Genomic DNA, 14,224 nt, shown 5'->3' on the forward strand with positions numbered 1-14,224 from the left:
ATTTTGTAATTGAAAATTCTTATTGATGGAAGGATCAATTGATCTTGTCGAACCCAATATAAATGAGCTGTTGTGTTGTTGTTGGTAATTGGGATTGCTGGACATTGTTTTGAGCCATCAACATAACCAACAATGTCATAACCAATAAGAAGAGTTTGAAACTGAAGTTTCCATGATGGGTAATTGGAGCTGGTCAATTTGATTGGAGTTTGAGCTGCTGTATTGATGGTGATTAGGTTTGAGAAAGTGTTTAAGGAGCCATTGTTGTTTTCATTTGTCATGGTGAAAGAAAGAAAAGAAGATCAGGAGCTGGACTGCTCTGATACCATATAAGAAGTGTGGGAAGAAGAGATGATTTCTCATTGATGGAGAACTTGTTTAAATACAAGTAAATACAACAACCAAATCTGATTACAAAATCTCTAACTGAATCAGATATTTACAACAGATAATAAACTAAGTTTCAAATACAAAATAAGATACAATCTTGAACATGTCAAACATTATCTGTTAACACTTATGAAGCTATTACCGTGCGATCCGTATGAAATGTCGCCGGATATTAGCTCTCAGGAAATCGTGAAAGCTCAGGTGAATTACTTTAAGTGCGGCGGGGTAGCAATCAGCGTCTGCATGTGGCATGTGGTTGCCGATGGACCAACTGCCGCGTCGTTTATATCTACTTGGGCTAAAATAGCTAATAATGACGGCAGCGGCGGCGGCGGTGGTGGTGAGTTAAACGACGTCGGAAATGTTGTTTATGATTGCACCACCTTTTTCCCTCCGAAGGACATCAAAAGCTTGTTAATGTCCAATATCAAGACTGAAGAATTATTAAGCAATATTACGATGAAACGGTGCGTATTAGACGGAGCCAAAATCTCTGCGTTGAGAGAAGCAGTAGGTAACGGGCCGTATTTAGATCGTCCGACTCGGGTCGAGGCTGTCGGTGCTCTAATTTGGAAGGCGGTTATGGACGCAACCGGAGAAGAATACGTAGCGTCAATTCCTGTAAATTTGAGAAACAAAATGGAGCCTCCGTTGCTAAAGAATTGTATGGGCAACATCAATCAGGTGACGTTCACGACGGACTGTTCGTTGCAAGATGACTATAATTGTTTAGCCGGAAAACTTCACGAGTCGATAAAGAAGATGGACGATGAGTATGTGAGGAAGAGCCATGAAAGTGGCGAATATTTTGAATATGTGAAAAATATAGCTGCCGGGATGACGGAGGATCCTAAACTGTTGAAAATGTTGGGGATAAGTAGTTGGTGTAGGTTTCCGTTTTATGAGTCGGATTTTGGGTGGGGAAAACCCGTTTGGGTGACTCCGGCGATGATTAGCAGAGGTGTGTTTCTGCTGGATACAAAGGATGGTCACGGAATAGAAGCCTGGATTGGATTGCCTGAAGAAATTATGGCAAAGTTTGAAAAAGACCCTAGAGTATGTGACTATGTTTCATTCACCCCCAATTAATTGCAATCTAGGAAGAAAATCTTAGCTTTAGTATGCATGAAATAATGTTGCTGGTTGTAGTAGGATGTAAACAGGTCGAGCTGAGCCTGAATTCAAACTAGTTCAAGCTTGAGTTCGAATGATTTTTTTTTTTTTAAGTTTGAGCTCGAATTCAGTTGCATTAAATAATTTTTTAAATTTTGATTAATTCGGTTTTTTTTAATTTTCAGTATATACATTTTGTAGTTTTACAAAAAATTAGGGCATTTTTGTAATTTTTAGCAACTGGGAATTTGCCTCCTAAATTTATATATAATAAATTATAAATTAATGCCAAATTTAATAATTTTATTTTATTTTTATTTTTTAATAATAAAATTTAATAAAATTTGATTATTCGGTTAATCGGAATAATTGGCAATCCAATAATTGTTTTGTTCAGTTTGTATGTATCATTTTATTTATAGAATATCAAAAAAAATCAATTTCGGTTATTTCAGTTTCAGTTCAGTTTGGTGATCGAATCTACGGATGCATACCCCAATTGAAATAGCACCATCCTTAATTTAATGTTCCTTGAAATAGTATAATTACTTCTGTTACTTTTGTTTTCAATATTTTCGTTAACTTTCCACAAAACATTCATTTATAAAGCCGAAAATTGGAACTTATTTAAATATATTATTTTTTCGAAATTTAAACAATCATATAATATTCTAACTACAAATAAATTAAAAACCAATAAATAGATCACACTTTAACTAGTAAATAAATAATATAATATTTTTTGGTTGTTCGGTTCAATGATTTTAATCTTTTTATTTCTTCTTTTTTCGGTTCATAGAAATTGAATATTTTTTTATTCTTGAGGTAAGATCTAACCGAACTGACCTATGATCCGCTGTGGACTTGATTGAACCGGTCGGTCCAATTTATTCCTAAAACACTGCTTAGAATTAAAACAGGGCCATGAACTTAGAATAAAATTCTCAGAAAACAGTTCAATCTCCCCGGCTGGAGCTTATGATCAAGAAACAAAAGAAAGAACCTCTGAATCATTCTCAAAAACAGCCATATCTTCCTCCAACAAGTTAATCCATATTTCAATTCCATCACCATTTCTATCACTAGTCAACACAGTCACATTCTTGAAAGGCCGACCAAGACTCGTCGCGAAAATCGGATTTCCCCATCCGAAATCAATTTCATACATAGGAAATGCACACCAGCTTGTGAAGGCAATCAGTTCTACATTCTTTACCCTTTCTTTCATCCAATTCATGTACCATTCGCCATTCCGCAATTTCTTCACATAATCTCCATTAATATCTCTAATTGTTTTGCTTGTCTGGCTCACTAGTGTGCTATGACAAGTTTCTTGATTGTTATTCTGATTCTGAATTTCAAGATTTGCCGATGATGGTGATGATGCGACCGCGTACTGCCAGATGTTTCCGAAGGATTTACTAGTCAAGGGAGGCACCATTCTTGCTCGAAGATTTACAGCGTGAACTGCTGCGTACTCTAATTTTTTTTTTGGCTCTTGCTTTGATTCGAAAATTGCCATCAATCGCCTCCATATAAAGGCGGTGATCACCTCGTAACGAGTTGTCTCCGGCTTGGCTGCAGCTTCTCTTAGAGCAGCTATGCTTGATTTGCTGAACTTGAATCTTTTTGTAGCTATCTTGTCTCTGTTTATGTTCCCTTTCGTTGGCCTGTTATAACCTGATGAAAAAATTAAGTCGGTGGTATCTAAACTTGTCTGAATTTTATATTTCAGTAGCCTAACTTTGTTTTCTTTTAAATTAGTATTTTATATTTGGTTTTATTTTGTTATTTTGATTCAGTTTCCTGACTTCAGTTATTTTTTTTATCCAAAACTGAATTGAAAACCTGAATTCTTTATATAATATCAAGGCTAATCCTCTAAAAATCCCTCACATTTCAACCTCCTTTCGTTTGCACCCTCACCTTTCAAAATCCCCAATTTTACCCTAATTACCACCTTTCACTTTCAATTGTACCCTCGAAATATTAAATTAACCTTTTTTCACTCAAAAAATCTCAAATCAATATTTTTTATTTTTAATCATTTTCTAAATAGTACTAAATGTCAAAATTTCAACAATAAAAGCATCTTCTCTAAAAAATATTTCAAAAATTACTAAATTTCACATTCACTTTTATTTAATTTTACCGTTTTAATTCCATAAAATTAATTAAATTAGATACCATTTATAATATTTGTTGAAATATAAAGTATTAATTTGAACTTTTTACAGTAAAAATAGATCAATTTAATATTTAAGGGTGTAATTAAAAGTGAAAGGTGGAAATTAGGGTAAAATTGAGGATTTTAAAAGGTAAAGGTGCAAATGAAAAGAAATTGAAAGGTGAGGGGTTTTTCAGGGGATTAGCCTAATATCAACGCAAGTCAAGCTAAATTTATTGATTTTAGTTCGGTACATTAAAAAAATAAAATTCCATGCATTAATATATTAAATTCATAAAAGTTCAGAAACCCTTATTATAATTTCTCCATACCTGATACATTTGTTGGAGGAAAATGAAGGGCAGAATCAAGATCCAAACCGTTGATAACAGTAGCCCCTCGAGTAAAAGCAGACCAAGCATGAAGAAAAGCAGTCACTGAAGTACCATCAACAATCTTGTGCGAAAAAGACAAACCAATAGCAATTCCACCGCAATCAAACACATTAAATTGCACAGCAAGCATAGCTTCATTCTTGATATCAAAATGCATATCATACGGAAACAACATTTTAATCTCCTTAGCATCTTTACTTTCTATAGCTTCACACAATTTAAATGGAACCCGAACTTCGCTATACTCCGCACCCTCGTCGTTGCATTCGATTACGAAATCATTTACGACTCGACCAGCTAAAGGATAGAATCGGGTTAGCGTTTTTGCGAGAGATTTTTTAAGTAATTGTGATGTTTCAAGCGGAGTATTGATGATATGTTCATAGAAAAGAATGACTCTTACGTATGCAGGAGGAGCAATCTGATCAAGAAATGAAAGTTTGTAGTTTCTAAGATGACGAGGAGTTGGAGTTGATGGTTTGATCAAATCTTTTGAGGTAAATTCTATGTTCTTAACCATCTTAATGTAAATCTAATTGTTGCTATAAAAGTTTAGTTGATTCAGTTTCTATAAGTAGTTGAGTTCTTTCCAAAAATAAGCGGATCAGCCACATCCATTTCAGTTGAAAATTGTGTCAGTGGCAGACTTCTTATCCGTATTAGTGCAATTTGCCACATGGGTATGGAGCTTTTAATGGGTCGGCTACCAGTCAGTCCTATTCACCCCTCAACTTGTCACCAAACAATAATGCAATGAATGAAACTGAAATTTTGATGAGTTAATGATGATTAATTGCCAATGTGGGTCTAGCTTAGATGGCTAAGGCGTCTCTAAGTGTATTAAGAGGTTATGGGTTCTAACCATGTCTTGATAACTAACAAACTAACAATTGCGACTCTGAAAAGTCGAGTACCATGTTTGACAAAAAAAATGATGATTAATCAGGCCATAGCCGCCCCTTATGAATATTGCAGTTTTTCTGAAAAAAGAAAATTAATACTGCAGTCTTCGACTCTTCTACAGCATACGCCTTAGCCTCTTTTTAATTCTTTGATTAGGTACAGTGTGCCTGCAACTTCTCCTCTTTATCCATCTCTTTTATTTGCACATCTTCTATTTGCATAAGAAGTGGGGTCAAACCAGTGACGGATGTATGTACGGGCCCCCCTCAAAAGATTGGTAGAGATTTTCATTTTTTCTTATCTAAAAGATCTTATTATTAACAGGTACCAAAAGAAGTAAGGACTAACATATTCAAATATATATTTCTAATAAAAAAAATTATACATGCTAATAATCTTCCTTTTCTTATTTGGTTTATGGTACTTTTATAAATTCTCATATAGAGAAGTTGATTTTTTTTGGTCAAAAATACAGTTTCATTTAGATGAAAATTCGATTACAAGAGTCTCAATGAAAATTTAGATATCCAATGAACCAAAAATGAAAGTTTAGGGATCCTAGAAAATCAAATAGAAATTGAGAGATTTGATGAATCCAAAATACAAAACTTTAGGGACTTGAAAAAGTCAAATAGAGTTTGAGGGACCTGATAAACCAAAACCGTATACTTTAAGGACCCTAAAATAGAGTTAACCATCTTTTATTATAAAGTCTAATGAGTAAAGGATCAATTTACCCTCTGAACTTGGCACAAAGTCTCAAATAAGTCCAATCTCGTAGAACCGGATCAAATCACTCCAGAATTATGCAAAACCGGATCGGTTTCACCATTTTGACCAAAACAAAAGAGTGTAATAACCTAATTTTAAAAAAACTAACTCTAGTTAATCTTAATTAAAACACTAACTAATCATATTTAATTGAAAATCTAATCAATATAAAATTAAGGGCTTTTTATCTTTTTTCCGAATTAAACTGAATTACTCTCCTAATTAACCTAATTAACAACTAACCCTAATTAATAAATCATAATCCATATTCTTCTACCATAATCAACCTCCGGCTACCCCATCACCGCCAACTGAAAATTCCGGCTATCCCACCACCGCCAACCGACCCAGACCCAGTGGGTCTATATATTCTATCGTGAGAAACAGACCCGCTAGGATCTGTTTTTCATCCACTGAGATCTGTTTTCCATTTGTGAGGTCCTTTTGATGGGGTACCCATTGGCTGTGCGAAGAACAGATCTGCTGGGTCTATTCTTCATCGATTCTGGCAGTGGGATGGGGCTGTCAGAATTTTTTCTTAGTTGTCGGAATTGTTTTCTGGCAGGTATTTCATTGGGTTTAGGTTTAAATGATATAAAATGATTAAAAATAAAAATGGTTCTTGTTTTTTTATTTAAAAATTAATATGATTGTTAAACTATTGAAATTATAAAGAAATCATACATTTTTTTAAATAATTGAATGTCAATTTTGTGATTAAAATAAATATTAAAGGCTATTTTAAGCCTTTAACCATCTAAAACTACCTAAAATCATCTAAAATCGGAGAATGTGTTCACTCTTTAGAGTGATAATGGGAAGCGGGTACTTAATACGTTTTTTGCATAGTTTTAGGATCATTTGATCCACTTTTACGAGATTGGACTTATTTAATATTTTATGCCAAGTTCAGATGGGGGGTGGGGGGGGTGGGGGGTGGGTTTGATCCTTTACTTAAAGTTTAATAGTGTCAAAAAGCCAAATATTTTCAACTTTTTAAAAAATATACTTAAAATTTTCAAACTTTGTAAATCTGTCCATATTTGACAATTTTGTTATAAATCTATTTCTTTTACTAAAATTAGTTTAATTATGCCTATAATAGCAATTGAATATGTGAAGTTTTTTTAAAATTGAAAAATAAAAATTGTTAATTGAAATGTCACATGATTCGGATAAACTAATTTTTTAAAAAAATTAAATAATTTCTAACGAATTAGTCAAATTGATATAGATTTACAACTTTAGAAAGGTTTAGATATATTTTTAAAAATTGAAAGAGATAACTTTTTAATACCATTGCAGCTTACTATAGTAGTATTATATATAGTTAAATTATACATGCAAATCCAAAATTTACTGTGCAAATTAAATCATCTCGTGTATTGATGCAGCAAAAATTATTTCACTTGGCACTCAATAAAATTAGTTTGCTCCAATATTTTAATAAGTTTGCAAAACAATTATTATTGTATTAAAAATTTATACTAAAAAGTAAAAACATATCTAAATAATGTTGCAAACATGCATATAACTTTTTTTGCTTGAAATAATAGCTTGTGATCATTCTATATTATGTTAACTAAAGAATCATTCAAACTGCATTTTGATATTCACATGAATTTCATGCTGACTTGCAGTGCAATTAATAGAGATAATCGGTAGAAAAACTCATGGGAGATTGTGATGATTTTTTTTTCCTCATTTGAGGAAGTTAACAGTTTTCCTAACGTTTGATTAAAAGTTGTTATTAATGATAATACTCACTAATTTTTTAACTTAAATAAAAAAGTTATGCTAAATAATATTCTCATGAATTTTAAATTTAAATAAAACATGTATTTTTTTAAATTATAATTAATAGGCAATTCTTATTAATTTTTAAACTGAATAAAATATTTAGTTACACTATAAGGAATATTAGAATTAGCAGCAAATATTTTTGCTGCTAATAGTGCTAAAATTATTTCTATTAGCATATAGCAACAATAAAAATTGTGGCATGTTAGTGATAATAAAACGTTGTATTAAGTAATTGATAATAAAGTTTTCTATAAAATGCTGCTGTAGTTTAACTTATGACAGCAATTTTTAAAATCATTGCTGCAAAATGTTTTTTTAACAGCAAAAAAAAGTTAGCCGCAAAATTATTGTTAGCAAATACGGATTTTGTTGTGGCGTCGCTAATCTATTAAATCCGTCGGGAAAGCATTTTCCGACGGATTTATGCTTTTTAGCGACGGAAAAATCTGTCGCTAAAAAGCAGCATTTTAGGAATCGATTTCGTGCAAATGCATGGACTTCCAACTAGTTATCATTATTTGACAAGTCACACTACGAGTCACCAGTGAAACACGTATGCAAATTTCTTCCCTTAACTTAACTCCAATTATTAGTATTTTGCTAATGATTCAGTCGCTAGTTAAACAAGCCTACAAATCCTAAGGCGACGTTGAGTTGGTAAAGCGTTTTTCTGGTTTAAGTGAGGTCGCGGGTTCGAACCATACTCATATATACAGTCGTTTAAAATTTAGGGTCAGAGTTTTCCCTCCCGCGAGGACGCTTGAGGCGGGATTAGTATGAATATGGAAGGCTTAAAGGTGTCGTTTCATAGTTGGAATCCGTTTAAAACATCTCATAGAATTATCGAAAAGAAAAAACATTTTGTCGGTTCGGTTAAAACCGAACTAAATTTTCCAAAACCAATAAAATCAAATATTGACCAGCTGAAAAGCAAAACCGGCTGACGTTATACTTCGACCAAAAAAAGACCAACATAATTAAATAATTCAAAGTCAAAACCGAAAACCAAAAAGTTTAGTTAGGATATAGGTTGTTTTGGTTAAAATCTATAAAATACAAAGAAAAGAAGACAAATTTTTGGTTATTCATTTGTTCAGCTAATTTCATTTCTTTTTAAAATGGCTCATTCGTACTTGTTGAAAAATCATTCATATTGTTATATTGATATAATGAAGATTAGCCTTTGACCAAAAGAAAAGCTAAAATCAAAACCAAAAACATAACTAATCATCGAACTGGCTGAAAGCCATTGGTTCGATAAGATGGTCGGTTGAACATTTTGCTCACCCAGGCATCAACTTTTGTCAAGTTGGCAGAGTGTACCATTATGTACCCTGTAACAAAAAAAAAAGCTCAGATATGCAAAATAAAATTAAAAGTGAAAAATTACATATGAGCCTTTTGATTTATGGTTACAATATTTGCTCTTAGTACACTTAATTCCTGCCCTTATGGCTTAGGCAGAGAAACACTACAAAAAATATGCATAGCAAATCATAACTAAAGAGACAATGAGAATTCAAAATATAAGAGACATGGAAAGTATTTTAGTGATTAGAGAGAGGTGGCTAATTAATTAGTAACTAAAGCAGATTACGATATGGAATTCGAGGATCAATCCGTATAGCTAGCTATAGTCGAATGGCGAATCAATAAGAAGGAGTACAGGCAATGCAAGCAAGCAAGAGAATAGCAGAGGAGGCACCATCCTCTTCGAGATTCGAGCTGCTTCTCTTGAACTTGCACACTTTGGTTTTGTTGCAATGAATCTGCTTCTGTATTTGATTTTGATGGTAACTGTAGTTCTCCTTATGCTCTTCCTGCTGCCTCTTCTTCATGGCTACTATAGTTTTTTAAATACACCTTTTTGTTTATAAGAGAGAGCTAGTATTGGATTTGTGTACTGAAACATCAATACATTCTCCTCTTTTTATAGGCCTTAGTTTCTTTTTTAAATATATTTTAAATTATTTATTGATATCACAAACATGATAGAGATGTGGTCTTTATCTTTATGTTGAATGAATTGTAATTGATTTACATGAGTAAAGCTAAAAACATTTAACTTAGTAAAGGTGAATTTAAGTATACATAACAAGAAAAAAAAGTGTTAGGGGTGTGTTAAATAATAGTTTTAACTTACTTTGGATTCTGCACATTTATGTATTTCCAATAATATTTTGATGTTTTGGAGGTATAAATCGCATATCCAGTTATGTATTTTTTCCATTTTGGTTACTTAAAAACTATTACACGTGTTGGTGATTGAATTCTAATCTTTTCGATAAGAGAGACTCAAATATCATACCAAATTACTAATTCATCCAAAAATTAAAACTGTTAGGTGACACTCTAAAAATAATTATCATTATTTCTAACAAGTATAAAATGTGAGGTCGTTTCATAGCTATGAGTTAATTATTTACATTTTATGGGTTAATTATCTTTTTAGTCGCCTCATTAAGCTTTTTTTTTTCAATCACAATATTATTATCTCCTTTTTCACCCTTTTTTTCAGTCAAATAAGCTGCAAACATTGTTCAAAGTTGTATTTAAACCATTACTAGCTGGAAGCTCTAATAAAAATAATGATCAGATGAGTAAAATAATTATCTACTCTTAGCTGGTATAAGCCTAAGTATATAAACTAATTATTTTAGTACATATCGATCTAATAAGGCTAGCTTTTTAAGAATCTTATTAACATGTATCAAACCAAAGAGATGCGCAGCTAACTAACTAATCATACATAAAGACAATGATCTCATGATTAGACATTTAGACTAAAATGCTTTATGTATTATCCAATTGTATTTTTTAAAAAGGATAAAGTTTGTGGGTAGTCCCTGAAATTTGTCGTTTTATTTGAGAGAGAAAAAGAAGGGGAAACTCTTCATGTGCAAAGCCATGTGATCATGTGTAATATGTTCTCGTCTTCTTCTGCCATCACTCTTCTCCATAGGACCCGACATTTCTTCCTTCGTTTTATAATTAAAATCATCTCAGTAATTCACAAATATCTCGTAAGGACTAAACTAAATTTTTTTTTAATGAAGTCGTTTAAACACTACTCTAAAACAATCTTTTACCAACGGATAATATTGATGTATATAATATTCCGTCGGTAAATTGTTTTATTAGCGATGGATTTGGTAAAAGAATACGGAGGACGTAATGTTTTAATCTAAGTTACCGAGGAATAGAAAGGGACATAACTTCTATTGCTAAAATGTGTCGGTAATGTTGGCTGCACAAATTGAGGAAAATGGCACCGTTTATTTCAAATGGATTATTAATAATAAATAATGTACAATCGACCCTCTAATAATTAATATATATGGTGATTAAATATTTAATAATTATTAAAATTATTAATTTATTATATTAAATAAGACGTAATATTATAATTGGTTTCCTAAAATTTTATTAATTATCAGAATTATTAATTTATTGAGTATTAATTATTAGAGGGTGTACTGTATTGGAAAATTCCTCGAAATATAACAGCTCATTAGTGTCGTCGTATTTCAACAAATATGACAATCAGTAACACGTCGGCGAATAAAATGGAAAATTGAGATAACAATTAGTCGTACAATCTGCGACTGTATAGAAACTGTCGATACTCACCTGATGGAATGACATTTGTGGTCCGCATGGAAATTATAGGCAGGTGATGACGGCAATAATCGTCGGTATTTACTGACGGCAATCGATGAAATAAACCGTCTGTAATTATCGACAGATTACCAACGTGTATCTGTCATATATTGTCGGTAATTTATGACATTGAGGTTCCAGGTAATTTGTTATATATATAATATTAAGTAAAACACGAGACTTGAAACTGTTTTCATCTAATTATAAGGTGCATGCATATATGCAAGTTCTTCCCCTTTTGTTCTTCAAGATCCTGAATGCATGGAACTTAAAACCAAGCATTTTAAAACTCCAAAATGAATTAAAAAGCAGCTTAGACTCCATTATACAGTTAATATAGTTTGGTTTAACATATTAGTGAAGTTTGTTGTGATCGAAAGAAACAAAAGAAATCAGTGGTGCGATGAGCCCATAATTCTGAACAAGAGGGACCATTGCTTGAGAAGATGGGATGTTGGCAGTTCTGTTAGCAAGCCATTGCAGTTTGTTTGACGCCCCCATCGAGAACTCATTTGACCCAATTAATTAATTAAATTCTGTAGTTATTTTACAGATTCCATGTACATACAGATATCACATATTTCCTTTGTTTCATGTCAAATCTAATCCTAACTCTATTATTCTTACTCAATGGATCATCATCTTTACTCTTTGCACATGCATGTTACCCGGTACTGGGTTAAAGAAACAGCTCGGTTTGACCAAATTAATCAGTTTAACTGACATATTTTCATAAAATTGTATTTAAAATTTTAATTAATTCAGTCAATAAAAGATTTACTTCAATTACAGCTAAGAATTTTAAGAAGTTAGCTAGTCGAATTAATCAAATTTTTATCATTATTTCTTACCTTTTTGGCTTTACTAAACTAGTAAAATTAATCAACCAATTCGATCAGTTCGGTTTTACATTTTATAAATTTTGATTCAATCAATTAAATTTATTTTCCGTTATTGTCGATAATTTTTTCAATTTACCAATGAATTATAGTTCAAATGGTATATATATACTCCCTCCGGTCCATAATATTTGTCGCATTTGACCTTTTCACATAGATTAAGAAAATAATAAATATGTCTTGATTTGTATATAGTTTTACTAAATTGTCCATATTAATTACTACTTGTTTTATGTTTGACTAGTTCTTTTAACCTTACAAAGTATTTATTGCTAGGGATAATTCTGGAAAAATAGCAATTAATGCTTTCTTGAAACTCTAATGTGACAAGTATTATGGACCAAAGGAAATTCTCAAATGCGACAAATATTATGGACCGAAGGGAGTATTTGATAGTATTTTTTTAAATCGTGGTTTTAACTCCTGACATTGATTAAAAAAAAAACTCCTTACATGAACACCAAAAATATTTTCTCATTGGTCATAGAAAAATATTAGAGCAAAGGGTCAACGCGCCCCCTGAATTTGTGATACGGGTCATCTAATTCAATTTATATTTTTTTAGCAATTAACCCAAAACTCTTCATTTTTGGGTCAAATAACCTCATAATTTATATTTTTATTTCAAAAAATAGATTTATGATAATTATATGATAACAATTAGGGAGTATCTAATTACTTTTTTGCATCCCTCACTTCGATTGTTTTTTACGTATTTTAAAAATACAATTATGGGGTTATTTGACCCAAAAATGAAAAGTTTTGGGGTTAGTTGCTCAAAAAAGTGTAAACCGGGTTAGATGACCCGTATTATAAGTTTAGGGAGCGTGTTGACCCTTTGTCCGAAAATATTATAATATCAATTTTATTAAAGAAATAAAATAATTTATTTTTAATTAAATTAATCGGTATTTACCATTTGATCACCTCTGCTCATATTCTACAAGAATTAAGTCTGTTAAATAGCAACTTGATGCTTATCTTGGGCTGTCCATTAATGGGCCTAATGGGGTTGTTACCTACATCAAAACGGCATGGAATAGAAAAAGATGAAATTACATTCTATGATTTAAATCGGGATAAGGATCCTCCCAAATTAATCGAACATGATCTATCATATTCAATCAATCTGCAAAATTAGCTTGACATATTTTATGCTTTATTTAACATACACTATTTATTTTATAATGAATAGTGTAGATTGATTAAACATGATAGGTCATGTTCAATCAATTTGAAAGGATTCTAATTTGTGAAAAATTTAAGCTAGTTTTTGGAAGGAAAAAAACTCCAAATTTTAACTTCAATTCATTTGCATCATAATCTTACAAAATCATCAATTTTACTCAAATCATCACCTTTCGGTTTCAATTGCACCCTCAAACATTAAAATTCTCACCTTTTGCTTTCAATTACATCCTCAAACATCAAATTAACATTTTTTCAACACTACTAGTTTTAACAAATAATCTAAATAGTTTCTAATGTTATAATTCAAACAAAAAATCTATCTTCCTATAATTTCAAAAATTAATAATAAATATTATTATGTTATTCATGAATCTAATAGATATTGTATTGAGATGAAAAAATTAAATTGATTGAAAAAAGATGCCTATTGTAATGAAATGTTAAAATTAGACTATTATTACGGAAAATAAAAAGGTTTGAACAAAACGACAGTAAAAATTTGGATGTAATTGACCATTAGCCAAAAATAAATATTATAGTCTATTAATTTACAAATTATGGCAATTGTATCAAGAAGAAAATATAAAAGATGTAGGGTTTAATTCATAAAAATAAAATACAATTCAGTATCCTAAGTTATTTTTATAATTAGTTAGTTTTATTAAGAGAAGATGTTCTTATGTTAAAAATATTATGATAGTAAAATATTTTAACAATTATATACATATTTTTATAAAAAAAAATTAGGAGACTATGGGGTGTTTGATTCAGCTTTTCGGTGGAAATTTTAGCTTTTATTTTTCAAAAAGCTCCTTAAAGCGTTCGGTGAGATTTTTTTAAGAGCTTATTAGAGGTTTTTTTGAACCTTTAACAACTGCTGTTGGAAAAACTCTATTTTGAAACTTTTTGCCACCAGCTGATAGTTGCTTCAA

At 31.3% G+C, this 14,224-nt stretch overlaps 2 protein-coding genes across 2 annotated transcripts; one reads left to right on the top strand and one right to left on the bottom strand.

Annotated features, from left to right (window-relative positions):
* Positions 1-522: 522 nt before the first annotated feature.
* LOC126671924 (salutaridinol 7-O-acetyltransferase-like) lies at positions 523-1,713 on the top strand. Its single transcript, XM_050365750.2, has one exon. It carries the CDS (start codon positions 550-552, stop codon positions 1,477-1,479), a length of 930 nt encoding a protein of 309 aa, XP_050221707.1. The 5' UTR covers positions 523-549; the 3' UTR covers positions 1,480-1,713.
* A 476-nt stretch (positions 1,714-2,189) lies between these two features.
* On the bottom strand, positions 2,190-4,703 carry LOC126674129 (stemmadenine O-acetyltransferase-like). Its single transcript, XM_050368511.2, has 2 exons — positions 4,003-4,703; positions 2,190-3,183 (listed from the first exon to the last, which is right to left on the bottom strand). The coding sequence occupies exons 1-2, from the start codon at positions 4,583-4,585 to the stop codon at positions 2,486-2,488; spliced, it is 1,281 nt and encodes a 426-aa protein (XP_050224468.1). The 5' UTR covers positions 4,586-4,703; the 3' UTR covers positions 2,190-2,485.
* Positions 4,704-14,224: the final 9,521 nt, after the last annotated feature.

This window comes from Mercurialis annua, linkage group LG3 (genome assembly GCF_937616625.2).
Source record: "Mercurialis annua linkage group LG3, ddMerAnnu1.2, whole genome shotgun sequence".
Taxonomy (NCBI): Eukaryota; Viridiplantae; Streptophyta; class Magnoliopsida; order Malpighiales; family Euphorbiaceae; genus Mercurialis; species Mercurialis annua.

Excerpts from the sequence above, each read along its gene's own strand:
- LOC126671924 (XM_050365750.2), top strand. The coding sequence starts at position 550 with ATGTCGCCGGATATTAGCTCTCAGGAAATCGTGAAAGCTCAGGTGAAT.
- LOC126674129 (XM_050368511.2), bottom strand. The coding sequence starts at position 4,585 with ATGGTTAAGAACATAGAATTTACCTCAAAAGATTTGATCAAACCATCA. Across the intron at positions 3,184-4,002 it reads TCCTCCAACAAATGTATCAG|GTTATAACAGGCCAACGAAA; the intron begins GTATGGAGAAAT and ends TTTTTTCATCAG.